This window comes from Amblyraja radiata, chromosome 15, assembly GCF_010909765.2.
Source record: "Amblyraja radiata isolate CabotCenter1 chromosome 15, sAmbRad1.1.pri, whole genome shotgun sequence".
Classification (NCBI taxonomy): domain Eukaryota; kingdom Metazoa; phylum Chordata; class Chondrichthyes; order Rajiformes; family Rajidae; genus Amblyraja; species Amblyraja radiata.
The window spans coordinates 41,802,596-41,823,060 of record NC_045970.1 but is presented as its reverse complement, the minus strand read 5'-3'; the positions used below and the strand labels follow the sequence as shown (position 1 = coordinate 41,823,060).

General features: G+C 42.0%; 1 protein-coding gene across 1 annotated transcript in view; it reads right to left on the bottom strand.

Annotated features, from left to right (window-relative positions):
* ctnna3 (catenin alpha 3) overlaps positions 1-20,465 on the bottom strand; it is a 1,079,953-nt gene that overhangs the window by 1,057,341 nt on the left and 2,147 nt on the right. Inside the window, exons 2-5 of the mRNA XM_033034268.1 lie at positions 18,316-18,422; positions 15,049-15,241; positions 1,571-1,737; positions 1,360-1,479 (exon numbers count right to left, since the gene is read on the bottom strand). Of these exons, the coding sequence (XP_032890159.1) occupies positions 1,360-1,479; positions 1,571-1,737; positions 15,049-15,241; positions 18,316-18,417 (582 nt within the window). The 5' untranslated portion in view covers positions 18,418-18,422. The remainder of the gene's footprint in view (positions 1-1,359; positions 1,480-1,570; positions 1,738-15,048; positions 15,242-18,315; positions 18,423-20,465) is intronic.

Genomic DNA, 20,465 nt, shown 5'->3' with positions numbered 1-20,465 from the left:
GCTAGGTTACAAATTGCAGCCGTATTGGTGCGTATCGGCAAAATGGTGCTGAGTGTTACAGTTAGTGTGTGGGGATCGTTGGTCAGCACCGATTCAGTGGACCGAACGGCCTGTTTCCACGCTGTATCTCTAAACTAAACTGTCCAGAGAGGCGATCGCATTGAACGTTCCGCTAAATTCTAAATAGCCTCTTCAGAAAAAGATCAATCGTTCAAAGTTAGATGAATTAATTCTTGGAGTTTTTACGGTGATACTGGTAAAGACTGTTATTTGAAGGAGTGCTCAAGCAGACTAGCCTCTTTCAGCGATGTCCAACTTCCCTCTTCACCACTCAATGCGTTTCTTTGGTGTTATACATGTTCCAATGATGCAGGACAATAACAAACATGAGTTGTGCTACAATTAACCTTATTGCTGCTCTTACAACTCTTAAACCATAGAGAGAAAATATTTATTCCTATTTCTATATGTTTCAATGAAATTAGTTTCCATTCTTCTAGTTACCTCAGTGTGCCCAGATTACTCTGTGCAAGCACCCTCAAGCCACATTGTGATTTATTATAGCTCTAAGTTTTCCATCGATTTAAGATCCAGTGGAGTGTAAAATAACACCACCTGCCAGACTGCCAGAATATTTACAGTCCGCACATGGGGCATTCATTCCACTTAGAAACAGTGGCTTACAAAACAAAATTTGTGATAATAAATGTGTGCAATAAATTGTGATTGTGTTAATGGAACATATCCATTGACTAATCAACATTCGACTAGTATTAATAGAGTTATTGAAAGTGGTGTGACAATTCATCGTACAATGGAACCTAGTGGAGCAGTCTGCCAGGTATGAAATACAGCTAATCTCTGGAAATTTGAACAGACAATAAACATAATTCAACTTAACCCTGATGGTGCAGTTTCACCAATGTTCCTGCTAAAACAACAGAAGAAATTGAATTATTTCCAGTGGAAAATGGAGCATGTAAGGACAGAAGTAGTCCTTCCAGCTTACTCTGCGGTTCAATAAGATCAACACTAATCCTCTAACTATGTTTCAGTTTAAATTAATTTCTCAATTCCTTCGATATCTAAAAACCCATCAGTGTCAGTCTTAAGAAATTTCCACAATCATTTGGATTAAACTAACTGAATATCTTTGGCCTACCCACATGCCTCAGTCTCCATTTTTCTACCTCACACAACCATTATGCGTTACTCACCTTCTATTCACAAGGCATGGACACTTCTGCAAACTTGTATCTCAAATAGCTAGACTTGTTCATTTTCTGAAACCAAGGATTATCTACAATCCTGCACCTCAAAGATCATTACATTAAAAAGAGTACAATCAACATTCCATACCTGTTGGCGTTTCTGAGTCAGGAAGTCTAATTTGGTTAAGTCCTGCGCAAACGTTCGGTATGCGTTGTTCAGGTCATCTTCATTTGACACCTTTGTCAACAATGCAAATGAATTCTGGACCTGCCAAGAATGTGACAATTGTCTTTGCTCATGTTAAAACTGGATAAACAATGTAAGCTAAAAGCAATTGGATTTTTGACCATTTACTTACAGCCGTGAGGTGCTGCAGGAGATGCACAACATCAAGAATGTCTGCCAGAATCAGAAGTCGGGTCACTGCAGCAAGGAGACCTCGCGCGGCACCAACCATGCTTTCTCGCTTTGCTAAGGCACAGGGGTTATCTGTGAATTCTTTTGACGCAACTCTCATCGTTTCACCTAGAAAAGTCAAATAGTTCATTAACCAGCTCTATAGGCACACTTAAACCAGAATGTTATCTCGACTCTGGATTAGTTCCTGTGGCCTGGAGGGAAGCCAATGTAAGCTAAACTCCACTTTTTAAGAAAGGAGGGAGAGAGGAAACGGGGAATTACAGACCGGTTAGCAATACATTGGTAGTGGGGAAGATGCTGGAGTCGATTGTTTAAGATGTTATAGCAGCGCATTTGGAAAACTGACAGGATCGGTCAAAGTCAGCATGGGTTTATGAAGGGGAAATCATGCTCGACTAATCTTCAGGTATTTTTTGAGGATGTAACAAGTAGAATGGATAAGGGAGACCCAGTGGATGTGGCGTATCTGGATTTTCAAAAAGCCTTTGACAAGATCCAAATAATTCACAGATATCCCCTGCGCCCACACAAGAGATTAGTGTGCAAATTAGAACACATGGTATTGGGGGTAGGGTATTGACATGGATAGTGAACTGGCAGACAGACAGGAAGCAAAGAGTAGGAATTAACGGGTCCTTTTCAGAATGGCAGGCAGTGATTAATGGGGTACTGCAAGGCTCGGTGCTGGGATCCCAGTTATTTACAATATATATTAACAATGTAGACGAGGGAATTAAGTGCGACATCTCCAAGTTTGCGGATGACACAAAACTGGGTGGCAGTGTGGGCTGCGATGAGGATGCTATGAGGCTGCAGGGTGACTTGGATAGGTTGGGTGATGCATGGCAGATGCAGTGTAATGTGGATAAATGTGAGGTTATCCACTTTGGTGGCAAGAGTAGGAAGGCAGATTATTATCTGAATAGTGTCAGATTAGGAAAATCTGTACGAGCTGGCAAGCATCGACGAACCATCTCGAAGATGTGATCGGGCAGCTACAGTAGAACGCTTCAATGCAAACATAGACCCCCCCCCCCACACCCCTTGCACAATCACCAACATGCCAAGAAATGCCTGAAGAGTCGGAACAGCTTCATGGAACTAGAGCCAACAGTACCAGGCACCACAACAGATGGCACCAGGACATGACCTGCCTTATACTACCTGGAGAGCCCTAAACCACCTTTGCATTGGAGTGGGATGTTGCGGACTCAACCTGAAGAAGTGGGGCCTCTCAAACTCTGACAAGTGCAACTATGGAGAGATACAGACAATGGTCCACCTATTGACTTGCGGCGGAGAGGCATGCACTGCGGACGATCTCCGCAGAGGCACAGATGTAGCACTGACTGTGGCAAAGCGATGGCAGAACGTCGTCTGACACGCAAGCGAACGAAAAGGAAAAGGGAAGGTGCAACGAGACCTGGATGTGCTTGTACATCAGTCACTGAAAGTAAGCATGCAGGTACAGCAGGCAGTGAAGAAAGCTATTGGCACGTTGGCCTTCATTGCAAGAGGATTTGAGTTTAGGAGCAAGGAGGTCTTACTGCAGTTGTACAGGGCCCTGGTGAGATCGCACCTGGAGTATTGTGTGTAATTTTGGTCTCCTAATTTGAGGAAGGCATTCTTGCTATTGAGGGAGTGCAGCGGAGGTTCACCAGGTTAATTCCTGAGATGGCGGGACTGACATATGATGAAAGAATGGGTTGACTGGGCTTGTAGTCACTGGAATTTAGAAGGATGAGAGGAGATCTTATAGAAACATATAAAATTCTTAAGGGATTGGACAGGCTAGTGGCAGGAAAAATGTTCCCGATGTTGGGGGGGGTCCAGAACCAGGGGGTCACAGTTTAAGAATAAGGGGTAGGCCATTTAGGACTGAGATGAGGAAAAAAAATTTCACCTGGAAAGTTGTGAATCTGTGGAATTCTCTGTCACAGAAGACTGTGGAGGCCAATTCACTGGATGCTTTCAAAAGAGAGTTAGATATAGCTCGTAGTGCTAAAGGAATCAAGGGATATGGGGGGGAAAGCAGGAACGGGGTACTGATTTTAGATAATCAGCCATGATCATATTGAATGGCAGTGCTGGCGTACTCAGCCCCCTGCCCGCACCTATTTTTCTGTGTTCTATATTTCTAAACAATAACTAACTAACTTAATCAGGGTTTAAATAAAAGGGCAGAATTATTTCAGGCATCATAAATCGCAGCATCTTCAGATAAGTGCTCTGATTTGGCTTTTATAGTATGCTAATAGATGGCATCAATCTAGTCCGCAAGGGTAGGAAAATTAAGAGACGTTGCTGTTTGATAACATAAAGTATCTTCAATAAACACCATGAAGGACTAGGATGAGGGTCAGATGTGATGGAATAGTAATACAATTATAAAGACATCATCCCCTCCAAGCTGGTTACCAAGCTCTCAGATACGGATCTCTGCGCATCCCTCTGCAATTGGATCCGCAACTTCCTCATCCACAGACCACAGTCTGTCCGTATTGGTGGAAATCCTCGATAACAATCAGCACGGGAGCACCTCAAGGCTGCGTACTCAGCCCCCTGCTGTACTCGCACTATACTTTTCAGAATGGTAGGTAGTGGCGAGTGGAGTGCCGCAAGGCTCGGTGTTGGGGCCGTAACTGTTTACGATATATATTACTGATTTGGAAGAGGGAATTAGGAGCAACACTAGCAAGTCTACGGATGACACAAAGCTGGGTGGCAGTGTGAACTGTGAAGAGGATGTTAGGAGGTTGCAGGGTGACCTGGACAAGTTGAGTGAATGGGCAGATGCGTGGCAGATGCAGTATAATATAGATAAATGGGAGGTTATCCACTTTGGCAGTAAAAACAAGGGAGCAGATTATTATCTCAATGGGGTTAGGTTAGGTAAGGGGGAGGTGCAGTGAGACCTGGGTGTCCTTGTACACCAGTCACTGAAAGTTGGCGTGCAGGTAAAGCAGGCAGTGAAGAAAGCTAATGGAATGTTGGCCTTCATAACAAGAGGATTTCAGTATAGGTTCTTCTGCAGTTGTATAGGGCTCTGGTAAGACCACATCTGGAGTATTGTGTACAGTTTTGGTCTCCTAATTTGAGGAAGGACATCCTTGTGATTGAGGCAGTGCAGCGTACATTCACGAGATTGATCCCTGGGATGGCGGGACTGTCATACGAGGAAAGATTGGAAAGACAAGGCTTGTATTCACTGGAGTTTAGAAGGATGAGGGGGATCTCATAAAAAATATATAAAATTATAAAAGGACTGGACAAGCTAGATGCAGGAAAAATGTTTCCAATGTTGGGCGAGTCCAGAACCAGGGGCCACAGTCTTAAAATAAAGGGGAGGCCATTTAAACATAGAGACATAGAAACATAGAAAATAGGTGCAGGAGTAGGCCATTTGGCCCTTCGAGCCTGCACCGCCATTCAATATGATCACGGCTGATCATCCAACTCAGTATCCCATACTTTCCCTCTCCATACCCCCTGATCCCTTTAGCCACAAGGGCCACATCTATCTCCCTCTTAAATATAGTCAATGAACTGGCCTCAACTACCTCCTGTGGCAGAGAATTCCACATATTCACCACTCGCTGTGTAAAAAATGATTTTCTCATCTCGGTCCTAAAAGACTTCCCTCTTATCCTTAAACTGTGACCCCTTGTTCTGGACTTCCCCAACATCGGGAATAATCTTCCTGCATCTAGCCTGTCCAAACCCTTGAGAAATTTGTAAGTTTCTATAAGATCCCCCCTCAATCTTCTAAATTCTAGCGAGTACAAGCTGAGTCTATCCAGTCTTTATTCATATGAAAGTCCTGCCATCCCAGGACTCAGTCTGGTGAACCTTCTCTGTACTCCCTCTATGGCAAGAATGTCTTTCCTCAGATTAGGAGACCAAAACTGTACGCAATACTCCAGGTGTGGTCTCACCAAGACCCTGTACAACTGCAGTAGAACCTCCCTACTCTTATACTCAAATCCTTTTACTATGAATGCTAACATACCATTCGCTTTCTTCACTGCCTGCTGCACCTGCATGCCTACTTTCAATGACTGGTGTACCATGACACCCAGGTCTCGTTGCATCTCCCCTTTTCCTAATCGGCCACCATTCAGATAATAAATTAAGAAAAAACTTTTCCACCCAAAGAGTTTGAATTTGTGGAATTCCCTGCCACAGAGAGCAGTGGAGGCCAAATCACTGGATGGGTTCAAGAGAGAGTTAGATAGAGCTCTAGGGGCTAGTGGAATCAAGGGATATGGGGAGAAGGCAGGCACGGGTTATTGATTGGGGACGATCAGCCATGATCACTATGAATGGCGGCGCTGGCTCGAAGGGCCGAATGGCCTCCTCCTGCACCTATTTTCTATGTTTCTATACTCATGACTGTGTAGCTGGACATTGTGCGAATTCAATCGTCAAGTTTGCCGACGACACCACTGTTGTGGGACGAATCACTGATGGTGACAAGTCAGAGTATAGAAGTGAGATCGACCGATTGACCAAATGGTGCCAGTACAATAACCTGGCTCTCAATACCAGCAAAACCAAGGAACTGATTATGGACTTTGGAAGGGATAGGATAGGGACCCACTATCCCGTTTATATCAACAGGACGATGGTGGAAAGGGTCAAGAACTTCAAATTCCTGGGCATGCATATTTCCCAAGATCTTTCCTGGTCCCTGCAAACTGATGCAATTATAAAGAAAGCACATCAGCGCCTCTACTTCCTGAGAAGATTACAGAGTCGGTATGTCAAAGAGGACTCTTTCGAACCTCTACAGGTGCACAGTAGAGAGCATGCTGATTGGTTGCATCATGGCTTGGTTCGGCAACTCGTGCTTCCAGGAGCGGAAAAGAATGCAGAAAGTTGTGACCACTGCCCAGTCCATCATCAGCTCTGACCTCCCCAACATCAAAAGGATCTATCGCAGTCACTGCCTCAAAAAGGATGCCAACATCATCAAGGACCCACAACATCCTGGCCACACACTCAGCTCTCCGCTTCCATCAGGTAGAAGGTACAGGAGCCTGAAATCTGGTACATCCAGGTTCAGGAACAGCTTCTTCCCCAGAGCCATCAGGCTATTAAACTCGCTATCAAACAAACTCTGAATCATAACAGCCTATTGCACTTTGTCTGTTTAATTATTTATATATATATATATATATATATATATATATATATATAAGATATATATAATATATATATATATATATATATATATATATATATATATATATATATATATATATATATATATATATATAATAATTAAACAGACAAAGTGCAATAGGCTGTTATGATTCAGATCATATATATATATATATATGTATATATACATATATGTATATATATATATATGTATATATGTATATATATATATATGTGTATATATATGTATATATATATATATATGTGTATATATATGTATATATATGTATATATGTATGTATATATGTATATATATGTATATATATATATATGTATATATATATATATATATATATATGTATATGTCTATATATATGTATATATCTATATGTATATGTATATATGTATGTATATATATATATATATCTGTATATATATGATATATATGTATATATATATATATATATATGGCCTATGCTATACAGACACACTGAACTGTTCTGTATTTATGCTTACAATACTCTGTTGTGCTGCAGCAAGCAAGAATTTCATTGTCCTATCTGGGACTTATGACAATAAACTCTCCTGACTTGACTAATAGGCATATATAGTTGATTTAAATTGTAATAATTTTTTGAAGGAATGATTTATGCTTCCATGATTGGTAAATTTAAAAAGAATGTTGCTTGCTTGTTATCTTTTGATTCCGTTTCATTCTATTGACCATCAGTAATGTTTAATTCCTTGTCAGATTGTTGCTTAGCCATCAACTTTTCATGTAATAGATATTAAACTATTAAGTCAGCTATACTGTAATGACTGTTGCAGTAAGTTGTTTTCCCAGCCTACGATCATTAGAGCCATCTTTAGAACCTTGTCAACTCAAGCAGAGTATACCGATGATGAATGAGGCTGGGACCACTACACAGAACAACAGAACAGTACACAGAAACAAAAGAGAAAAACGGTTCAGGAAAACAAAAGCAGAGGTGGATAGAGAAGAAGAGGGAGTTGAAGAGGTTAGTATAGGACAGGGGAGTAGATGGGGAATGCAAAAGGAGGAGAGTGAGAAGAGAGGAGGAAAGAAGAAATGAATGACAGGAGGAGAAAAGGGGAGAAAGGTTAGATGCAGCGGAACAAACCAAAGGAAAAGAGAATGCAGAATGAGGAGGATGGGTGATGACAGAGATGAGGAGAAGGAGAGTAAAGAAGAAAATCAGGAGAGGAAGGAAAAAAATAAAACAAGCTGAGAAAAATAGAGTATTGATCATGGGCTAAAGTTCATTTTCCTGCCTGTCCCTATAGTCTTTGATGTTCTCGAAACTATAAGAATCAGCTGGTGATGCCTTGACAGAGCTGGTGGTCTATTATTACAGAATGACTAGAGGTTGAACACAGACTTGTAATGGAACACAATGATTTTCTTTATACTACGATGCTTGAGATTGCCAGTTATGTAATTATTTAGAGCCCTTAACTAGACATAAGATCATAACTGATAGGAACAGAGTTAGACCTTTCGGCCCATCAAGTTTACTGCGCCATTCAATCATGGTTGATCTATCTCCTCCTCCTAACCCCATTCTCCTGCCTTCTCCTCATAACCTCCGACACATGTACTAATTAAGAATCTATCTATCTCTGCCTTAAAAATATCCACTGACTTGGATATTTCACAGATTCCTGACTAATCTCTGACTAAAGAAATTCCTCCTCATCACCTTCCCGAAGGAACGTCCATTAATTCTGAGGCTATAACCTCTAGTCCTGGACTCTCCCACTAGTGGAAACGTTCTCTCCACATACATTCTATCCAAGCCTTTTAGTAATGTACAGAATAGTTCATTCTATATACCCACCACACTCTGTGCACAAGTTGCCCCTCAGAATCCTAATAAATCCTCTCTCATCTTAAACCTATGACCTCTGGTTCATGATTCCCCTACTCAGGGTAAAAGGCTCTGCCCAAACTATTCCCATCATGATCATGGGGGTATGTAAGCATATAATCTATAAGATCATCCTTCATCTTCCTGCACTCCAAGGAATAAAGTCCTCGCCTGCCTAACCTATCCCTATAGCTCAAGCTCACAAGTCCTGGCAAACATACTCTTAAATCTTTTCTGCACTCTTTCCAGCTTTACTGTAGCAGGACGACCAAATGTATGCGATACTCAGAATGTGGCCTCACCAATGTCTTGTTCAACTGGGGCGGCACGGTGGCATAGCGTTAGAATTGCTGCCTTGCAGTGTCAGAGACCCAAGGTCGATCCTGACCATGGTTACTGTCTGTACAGAGTTTGTATGTTCACTCGTGACCAATGTGGGTTTTCTCTAGTTGCCACGGTTTCCTCCACACTCCAAAGGCGTGCAGGTTTGTAGGTAATTTGGCTTCAGTAAAATTGTAACTTGTACCTATTGTGTGTAGGATAGTGTTAGTGTGCGCGTATCGCTGGTCGGCACAGACTGAGTGGGCCGAAGAGCTTGTTTCCTTGCTGTATCTCTAAACTAAAACTAAACTGTAACATAACATCCCAGCTTCTATACTCAACACTGTGCCTGTTGAAGGTCAATGTGCCAAATGCATGTATATTTGTGACGTGACTTTCAAGAAACTATGTACCTGCACTCCTCAATCCCTCTGCTCTACAATGCTCCCCAGAGCCCTGCCATTCACTGTGAAGACTCTGCCCGATTTAAGTTGCCAAAATCCAACGCTTCACCATTATATGCATTAAACTCCATTAGCCAATCCTCAGGCCATTTGCCCAACTGATTACGATCCTGCTGTAATTTTTGATAACCATCTTCACAATCTACAACACCACCCCCTTTAAAGTCATCTGCAAACTTGCTCAGGTTGAACTCCATCTGCCATTTCACCACACATTTCTGTAGCTGATCTGTGATAGCCTTCCTCACAGTCCACGACCCAGGCAATCTTGATGTCATCAGCAAGCTTACTACCCAAGGATTATTTTGCCTATGTACTTGTTCTCCAATCTTACCTAATCACTTAATGACCAGGTAACCATGCTCACCCTGTTTTTATTCTATCAGATAAATCGTCCCTCTCCTACCTTCTCTGCAGCTCAGCAAGTTTCTTGCCTGTCTTTCCCAGTTCTGAGAAAGGGTCTTCGACCTGAAACATTGTCCGTTTCTCTTCCCACAGATGTGGCCTTCACTACTGAATATTTACAGCTCTTTTTAAAAAAAAATGTTTAGACTTACAGAATCAGCAGGGTGTTTTCATTTTAATTAGATCTAATACAGCTTATTCCCCTGTCAGTCCCTTAATGTATCTAACGAGAAATCCAATTTATATACATTCCAGGAATTCATGCTCCACATTATTGGTGGTAATTTGATTTGCCCAGTTTATATATATCTTTAAGCTGACTCTTGTTACTGTATTACCCTCGCAACATTGACTTTGAATTTTCAACATCACCACTATTACAGGGGCTCCCTGGGTGACAAAACACCTAATGGAAGGGAATCCAGCTTTGGACAAATTACTCCAATACATGTTTTAAGCATTTTTCAAGCTGGTAATACAGATAATAAAATGTTTCATGGTATTTATCATGACTGAATACTGTAAATATTCCATTAACTTTATTATGGGTAGTGTTAGGGTTGTTATTCAATTACATGAAACAAATATAGCAAGTGATTGTAGACCGATATTATGGATAGCTGTAGAAAACAGACATTTCTGACTTGCAGAGACACTGCCTTACGAACAGTTCCCCGGAAGGGAACCATACAGAAGGGAACCATATAGAAGGCCATACAAGGCATTGGGCAAAGCTCGACCTATAGGCTCCCAAGTTGTCAATAGGAATTCGAGGAACAAATATGCCGGGAGATTGCAGACAGCTGCAAGATAAATAGGTTTGTGGTTGTGGGGGTTTAGACTGCCATAGTGCCAAGGGATTAGATAGGGTGAAATTTGTCTAGTATGTTCAGGAAAGTTCCTTAGGCAATATGTAGAGGGCTCTATAAGGGAGAGGGCAAAGCTTGACCTACTCTTCGTGAATTGGACTGGGTAAGCGAGTGAAGTGTCAGTGGGCGAGCCTTTTGGGACAGTTCTATTAGCTTTAAAATAGTTATGGATAAAGACAGGGCAGGCCCACTAGTTAAAATTCCAAATTGGAGTAAGGTCAACTTTGATGGAACTAGACAAGAACTTGTTCAAGTTGACAGGGGTAGCTTGATTTTCAGTAAAGGAGCGTCCAGAAAGTTGGATGATTTTAAAAGTGTGATGACGAGTTCAAGATATAAATATTGCTGTTAACGAGAAGAGGGGAAGAGAGGGGGGCATGGATCAGGTACAGGCAGCTGAGATCAACTGTATCCATGGAGGAGTATAGGGGATTGAGGAAATTGGAGGTGAAAAGGGACGTAGAAGATAGCTCCAGCGGATAGGATTAAGAAGAATCCAAAGAGATTTTACAGTAAGGGAAAAGGGTAACTAGAGATAAAATAAAGTGGATAGGAAAGGTTTAGAGGAATATGCATTAAGGAGGCTGGTTGATCAATTCCCGTGGAATTAGGAAAGCTAACATAACAGTTTTATTTATTGGCAGGAAAATTAAGGCATTTATGCTTCACTTATAAAGAGTATTGCTGAGAGAAAGATCAGCTTGGTTTCCATATTTAAGGAAGAACATTTAAGTTTAGTTTAGAGGTACAGCTTGGAAACAGGCCCTTTGGCCTACTGAGCCCATACCGACCATCGATCACCCATACACTAGTTCTATGTTATCCCAGTTTTGCATCCTACACACTAGGGGCAATTTACAAAAGTTAATTAACATACAAACCAGCATGTTTTTGGAATGTGGGAGGAAACCCAATCACCCAGTGTAAACCCTCAGGGCGACTGTGCAAACTCCGCACAGGCTGCACTCATAGTCAAAATTGAACCCGGGTCTCTGATGTTACGAGGCAGAAGCTCTACCTCTGCACCATTGTGCAGCCTGTCTGCCCAATTATTACACCAACATCTAGAATGTTTGGATTGCCCAAATGAAGAAAGAATGGACAGGCAGAGCTTGAATCCACTGGAGCTTGATTTTTTTTTTTATTTTTTTTTTTTTTAGATGTTTTTATTAAGGACAGTGCATATTTATAAACATTTGCATGCAATACGCAAGATTATAGCTATAGGCTAATTTCCATCTGTAGTCCCTCTGGTAAACCAGGTTAACACATCACAACACATTCAATCCATAAGAAAAGAATCAAAACAAAACAAAAGACAAACAAAAAACATAACAAAACAGACAATAAAGTTAAAAAGTAACAATAAAAGACTGCCAGATGATTATATTACGGTTGAATATGAATACAGGTTTGATTTTCCAGGAATCCCAGGTCAAACAGCCTTGTGCACACTAGCTATAAATCACTCAGCATATTTTATAATTCTGTTGAATTCTCCTTTCCATTTGATGGGTCATAACACACAAGTAAACGTATTGCACATATCTGTTGTGCAATGCCCAGAAAATTCACTGGAAATAGACACAAAATGCTGGTGTAACTCAGCGGGTCCGACAGCATCTCAGGAGAAAAGGAATAGGTGGCGTTTCGGGTCGAGACCTTTCTTCAGACCGACTCCAGCTCTTTGTGTCCCTTTTCTCCAGAGATGCTGTCTGATCCGCAGTGTTATTCCAGCGTTTTGTGTCTATCCGGTTTAAACCAGCATCTGCAGTTCATTCCTACACACTGGAAAGTCTTGCTTTGAATGTGCATGTTAGAGCTCCATTAATGTTTTTTTGGCACCACTGTGTCGCAAAATTCAGTAGTATTCAAAGCCCAAAGGATGATGACAACAGGCAAGGTGGGTGGATGAATGGTGGGGGCATGGTAACTGGAGCAGGGCAGGATTGTCACCAGGTTGGAAAGTGATGTTTGTGAGAGATGCGGGGATGTTGGGCGATATTGAAGCCTCTTGAACAATCTGTCGTCAATTCCAAGCATCAACCACATGTAATGGCATCCCGGACTGCTTGACCTTATGTCAATGCAGGCTTCACATGTCTCATGAAACAATTTCCGACAAAGGACCTGAAACGTTTTGGTTTCTTCAGCCCAATGATGCTGCCTGCCCTTCTAAGCCTTCCCAGCATTTTCCAGTTTTGGTTCTCAATGAGTAAGGCCACAGTGGGCCACATGTGTGAATGAAAATCACAGTAGCAAGTTTCTACTGCAGCCGAAAATAGGTATTGTGGTACATATCAGCGTTGTGCCGTGCAATAGAATTTCAAAGTTGGGTAACTTTAAGATCACTTGGAAAAGGCCAGATTCTATCTCAGCCCATTTAGGGGAAACTATCTGCTCCTTCTGAGGCACTCCACTTCAATGTGATTAGAGCAATCAGACCACTTACTGCATTCCAACCAAAGCTGAACACTGCCCGCACTCCAATCTCACACAAGCTGCCAGCAATGGCACCTATATTTAGAAGCTTTCGTGGGCTGCTCACATTTCATTCCTTCCTACAGAAAGACATTCATACTAATGTGCCAAGTTACTGCCATGAACAGCAAAGTGCTTTGAGTTAAGAGTAACAAATGTAGACAGATCCTCAACACAATACAGAACTCAGACTGATGCCCCAGATAAAGGTCAAAATACTTGTCTGACTTTGTTTTAGTTTATTGTCCATAATATGAGTTTCACTGGTAACACCAACACTTGTCGGGTCTTCGCAATTGCCCTCGAGAAGATGGTGGTGAGCTGTCTTCTTGAACAACTGCAGACCAACTGGAGAATGCATTTCTACTGTTCCGTACACGGATAGTTTCAAGATTTGAAACTAGCAGTGAAAAATTAACAGATATGTATTTCCAAGTCAGGATGGTATACGAGTTGGAAGGGAACCTGCAATTGATGGTGTTCCTATACATCTGCTGGGAGTCATTTGAGGGGAAGGTACTGTTGTGAACAACAACAAGTGTTTACATTTTTGTGCAAGACCTAGCAAAGACCCCTTTAAAAGTTGCAGATACAACTTTAATTATCGCCAGCTAATTTCAACTGGAACTCAACACCATCGGCTGCACCCTGTGAATATATACCATGATACAAATAATACATTTAGCACTGCCAATGGTAAAACCATAATAATGCCATATAATTGATTTGTGCATGCCCTGCACCATTGCAAAGGAGTGCAGAGTAATTAATTAATTGAATTCAAGTACATTTTCTAGCAACATTCAATTTTTCCAGAATCCTTACACCTGGTTCCTCATACATTGCCTATTACATTTTGGCCAGTGGTCCATATGAGAAATGCATAAAGCTGCCTCATGAAGGTTAAAGTTATCAGAACAATGAAGTATATCACATTATAGAAACAAATACGTTATAAATCCACACACAATTCACACATTATTCCTCCTTTCATCAAAATGCTGTCTGGATTAAAGGGTTTCAGCTACAGGGAGGGGTTGGATAGACTTAGATTGTTTTCTCTGGAATGTAGGAGATTGAAGGGAAACTTGATGGAAGCATATAAAATTATGAGAGACAGTCAGAACTTTTTTCCCCAGGGTGGAAATGGCCCAGGGTGGAAATGGCCAACACGAGAGGGCATAAGAATGTGTGAGAGGGCAAGTTTTTTTTACACAGAAAGTAGTGGGGACCTTGAATGCATTGGCAGGGTTAATGCTGGAGGCAGATACAATAGTGGCATTTAAGAGGATCTTAGATAGGCACTTGCAAGGGCAGAGAATAGAGGGGTGTAGATTATGTACAGGTAGATAAAATCAGTTTAACTGGGCATCATGTTTGGCAGTTTCTTGTACACAGTTTCAGGGACAGTTTCCTCCCAGCTGTTATCAGGCATTTGAACCATCCTACCTACAATCTACCTCATTGGAAACCCTCGGACTATCTTTGATCAGATCTTTCTGGCTTTATCTTGCATTAAACGTTATTCGCCCAATTTCCTTTATCGTGTATCTGTACACTGCGGATGGCTCGATTGTAATCATGTATTGTCTTTCCGCTGACTGGTAAGCACTTAACAAAAACTTTTCACTGTACCTTGGTATACGTGACAATAAACTAAACTATACTAAACTAAAACCAAACAAATATTGTAGGCCGAAGGGCCTATTCCTGTGTTGTACTGTTCTATGTTCTATATTCTAAGCTATAATTGATTGTCATCGAATATAGTTTATTCCAGCATGTGAGGTATGTTTAGATGAACATTACAAACAGCATTCTCACCTTCTCTACGTACATCCTGAACTGCTTCAGTAAGTTCCATCTTCAGATAAGTGGTGTCCTTGGCAATCTGATCCCCCTTTTCAATCAGGTTATTTGTGGCTTCCTCCACTGATGCCAGAAGTACACTAGCTCTCTTTGATCGTCCTTTTTTGTTCTTTGAAGGATCTCTGACGCAGTTAACTAAAGTTGTGACCTAGATTGTAAACAACAGATTGCATTTTCAATGTAATAAAGTAGCGTACCGAGATACAGAAAAAACTCCAACAATCTGGCACACTCAGGACTCTGGATCTGCTCGATGAGCAGATTGTCTAGTCCGTTGCATATTGCAATGTTACTTCTATTAATACACCAAGCCACATTTAATTAATCTAGACTTAAATGTCATACTGTGGTATAATAATTTGCTTAAAGGATGCATGAGAACGGGGCCCTCATGTGTGAGAATGGTTCCCAGTGTGTTTAAGGGGTATGTGAGAACAGGCCATCAGTGTCCTCAAAGGAAGTATTGCAGTGGGGCTCAATGTGTTTAACTGGTTAGATCATAGAACAGAAATAGTGCAGCACAAGAACAGGCCTTTCACCTACAATGTCTATGCCAAACAGGCCTTTCACCTACAATGATCATCACTTATCTACCTTTACATAACTCCTATCCCTCCATACACTGCACATACAAATTCTTAAATATGCAAACGTATCTGCTTCAACCTCCACCCCTGGCAGCACATTCCGGGCACTCACACCGTGTAAAAAACTTGCCCCACACAACATATCTCCATGGCAATCCTCACCTCACTCTATCACAGGCATTCTTTTTATCCTACCCATCTCTTCACCTCTGCAACTGAAACATCACTTGTTTTCTCTCTTTTCCAATTATGACAAAGGGTCTTTTCCTGGAATGTTAATTCTCATTTTCCTTCCTTGGATGCTGCCTGACCTGCTGAGTGTTTCCATCATTTGGTATCAGTTCAGATTTCCAGCATCTGCAGTTTTATTTTATTTGTATGGCCTGCAACTGTTTATTGGTCCCTTCCTCCCTGATCAAACTACAGCACAATGTTCTCCAGTCATCTGGAGCTCTTCTTGGATCTGTCCCTCCAGCCTTTCCTTGTCCTCGAGCAACCACAGCTCCCCTTGGCCTGAAAAGCTTTTGTTGCATTTCTGTTGTTGGTCTGTTCCCTTCATCCTACTTATCTTGGAAAGCCTCCAGCAAAACATGCACGACTGATCTCCCCTTCCTCATGGTTACCCCAGGAGGGTCTCAAATAAGGTGGGGGGTAGAAGTGGTGCAAATAATTGTGGAAAAAATGTTCATGGTATCTTGAGAGGGCAATCTAAAATTTCTGTTGGTGTATCAAAACCCTTTTCATACACACATCTCATTCTTTAACGAACCCGTGGGCTACGATCCCTATTTCTAGATCCAACCACCGGAGAAACACCTCACATCATCCTCCCTGTCAAGTTCCCTCAGAATCTTCAATATTCCCCACTCTAATAATTAGGTCCGATCCACACGATCTTTCGTTACAACACAACTTTCACATCACAGAAATTAATGTAGTCATCTTCTGTGCATTCCTTCCAATGTAAGTATACCCTTATAGAAGGAGATCAAAACCACACCATGCCTGTAGCTCAGTTTGTGCAGGTAATCTCTGATACTGCTAGTCATTAGGCTGGCTTCAAAGCCTTTTGAAAAGTCAACTCATCATTTGACCATTGTGCAACTTGGGGAATCTGGCATAGTTGTCTTTTGTGACTGGATGCTGAGTTAGCCAGTTATAGATCCGTGTGAATATAAAATCATGCTATTCAGTGAAATCAGAGTAGCTGTATACTATTTCAGCGACTCTGCAGTTTGTCAGCATTTTGTAGGCACATGCTCCCTACAAACGTCCTGCAAAATATAATTGTTCAGCATTGCCAAGAGATTTGAAAACAAAGCATATAGATGTTTATAGATTGCTCCTTTTGTCTCCAGCTACGTTTACTAAAAACAACAAAATCTTTGATATTCCTTTTTCTTCTGCACCATAATTCCATAGCCATGATCCAAAGAGATCATGTTGTGAGTAATATGGTGTGGGTTGGTGAGCAGGAAGAATGTTGTCTCAATGGTACTTTATTGTCACATATACACTGCGCAGTGAAATTGTCTTTGCATAATTCACGTGTGTATGAATTGCCATATTTTGGCACCATTTACGGGAAAGTCCAAAGTCCTGTCCACGTGATCAGTGTTGTGGAGCAGCTCCCGATCCAGGTTAGCCCCAGGCCATGCTGGGCCTCCTCTGTCGCCCTCTCCTCACCAGACCGCCTCTGTGTCCCAGGGTAGCCGACCTTGAAGGCGCTGGAGACAATACCCTAGTCCCTCTCCTAAGGGCCCATTCCTCACACCCGCCATCGCCAGCGGCTCTCTCCTACTTGATTCTTCTGTCTTTGGAGCCGAGCTCGGCAGCATCCGAGCTCCCCACAACAGGCAGCAGCCAGCTAGGTCCTTCCTTCTTTGCGGCAGCAAGCCGGGCCTACCACCGTTAGTAGCTATGGGCGGTCTGCCAGGTCTTCCTTCAAGCCGGCCACTAGCACCCTTACGAACTAAAGGGTAGCCCTCGGTTTCTGTGGTTGATGGTGGGGATGCTTCCTGACAGTGCACAATTGCACAGAATTTTATCTTTGTGTGTAGGTGCATTTAGATTTATTCCAAAACTACCCCGGTAAGATCTTAACTGGTGCAGAGGGCCAAATAGCGCTCTCGGAAACAAGCCGAGCTCCATCAACAACTAAATTTTCAGCATAATTCTTCATGGAGTTTGCAGATTAATTTGAGTTAAGGTGAACAATTTCTTCATCCCAACAGACTCATTTCTCTTCAACCGAGTGATGAGTCTCAATTTCCTCGGTTTCCTCCTTTTATGTCTCCGTCATCTCAAAGAATACTAAGTTTAACATGATACCGAGTTTTTTTCATTCTGACCAGGAATCTTCATCTCTCCCAATTTCTGGCGGCATTGCAGGGTCTACCTGGCCATGTAGCTGTGGTTTCTTCCACCGCTCCTCGTCCATTGCTCCACCGCTGTAGGCCGTGTGCAGTCCACGTTATTTGGGGGGGGGGGGGGGGGGGGGGTAGAGGGGTGATGGGAGGAGCAATGGGTTTATGGAGTTTTTGCCGAATGTCCCTGATTTATAAAAGTATAAAAGATCTTTATAGCAGAGCAGCCTACACGTGCTGATGGTTTGTTAGAAAATGCAAAGCCTAACCTGCAATATCAAAGGCTGAATCAATCTTTCCACTGTTAAGGTTTTGATCTGGAGGTCCTTTGTGTCCATTTTCAGTGGAACATTCAGGGCCACAGATGTCATTTTGCCTGCAAACAATAAAACAAAGCTTAGATTATATTACGGACCTTTAACTTTACAATTGGATCTTTGTGTTCACAAGTTAAATAAAATAATATAGTTTACTGAAATTAACACAGTTATAATAAAGTCACAAAAGTAAAAGGAAATCTGAGTGCTCAGCCATAGAACAAAATATAAATGCCAGTGGACAATGTTACAAGGCTGCACATTTGGCACCAGGAAAGAAATAACTTCAAACTATTTCTGAGTTTGCTTGGCTTCAAGTTGGTGGCTGAACCAAGTCTTAACTCTGCAGGTTTGATGCTAATGGAGGGAGTTCATATTCAGCACAAAATTCCACTTGTTGCCTTCTATCTTAGAGGACAATTTAATATATTTCTTCAACCCAAAATCTTCAGGTAGGGCTGCAACGCTGTGGGGAGGTCATTTCAAGGTCAGCACACTCATATCAGAGAAGAGGATACCTGTATTATCTTTTCCTTACAAGCTCAGTTTATAGCTGAGTTTAAGTACATCGATATGCCACGAACGCTGACATAATTATTGGAGTGGAATATTTCATATAACTTATTGTTATAAATTCCATGGCCTTTATGGCATTGACCCCCATATGACACAGATGTTTTTAGTATTTTAGAGATACAACATGAAACCAGGCCATTTGTCCCACCGAGTCCGTGCCGACCAACGATCACCTCGTACACTAGTTCTATCCTACACCCTGGGGACAATTTACAGAAGCTAATTAACCTACAAATCTATGTATTCAAGAAGGAACTGCAGATGCTGGAAAATCGAAGGTACACAAAAATGCTGGAGAAACTCAGCGGGTGCAGCAGCATCTATGGAGCGAAGGAAATAGGTGGAGGGCAGGGGGGATCACAGAGAGGGGGCAGGAGGGCAGGGGGGGATCACAGAGAGGGGGCAACCTACAAATCTATATGTTTTTGGAATGTGGGAAGAAACCTGAGCACTCGGAGAAAACCCACGTGGTCACAGGTAGATAAACACAACGTGATGGAGTAACTCAGCGGGTCAGGCAGCATCTCTGGAGAAAAAGGATGGGTGACGTTTCGGGTCAGAACCCTTCTTCAGACCCTGCGGTGACAGGGAGGATGTACAAACTCAGTACATATAACACTAGTAGTCAGGATAGAACCCGGGTCTCTGGAGCTGTAAAGCAGCAACTTTGCCGCTGACCCACTGTGCCACCTCCTAAGATGTTTGCACATATATTCCAGCCTCTGCTTATCCATACCAGCACTGTAAATATGATTCTGTCAGAACACCGTATACCAATATTATAATTCAGTGCCAGTACTGCGGGCGTGCATGATAGTCGCATGAGTATTTGTGCTTCACTTACGCGAGTACAGAAGTATGTGGTGGAATCAATAAAGCAAGCATGTTCTTTTAGTGGCGTGTGTGAGCACTGTATCTGTATAGTTCTGTATATAAGCAAAAGCCATGGTTGCAGAGTATGTGTGTTGGTAATGTTGATATGTGATTATCAGTACAGTAGATGCCGGTGTGTGTCCAGTAAGTATAGGCATGTTAGTAATATACCAATGTCAATACCCTAAATTAGTCTGTCCAAAACGTACGTACTCTTGTGCCAGCACTGACTGTATCTCCGTGTTGTGTCTTTAGCAGTAGTATGATGCTCTACACGTATGGCTCATCTTCCTTGACAAACACGCCTTGTAAGCCGTTTCTTGGCTCTGTGAAGGTCAGCTAATTCATATCTCTGCTGCCAATTTCCTAGCTCACTTTTTGCATTCCCTCTGTGCTTCTTAACTAAATTAAGTAATGCCCCACCTTCAAAATCCTCACCCTTGTTTCCAATCCCTCCATTCCCCATCAGCCTAAAAGATAATAAGCTCCTCCAATTCAGTCATTTGGAATAGTTTAGTTTAGAGATATAGCAGAAACAGACCCGTCGGCCCACCGAGTCCGCACCGACCAGCAATCCACACACATTAACACCATCCTACACACACTAGGGACAATTTACACTTGTACCAAGCCAATTAACCAAGAAACCTGTA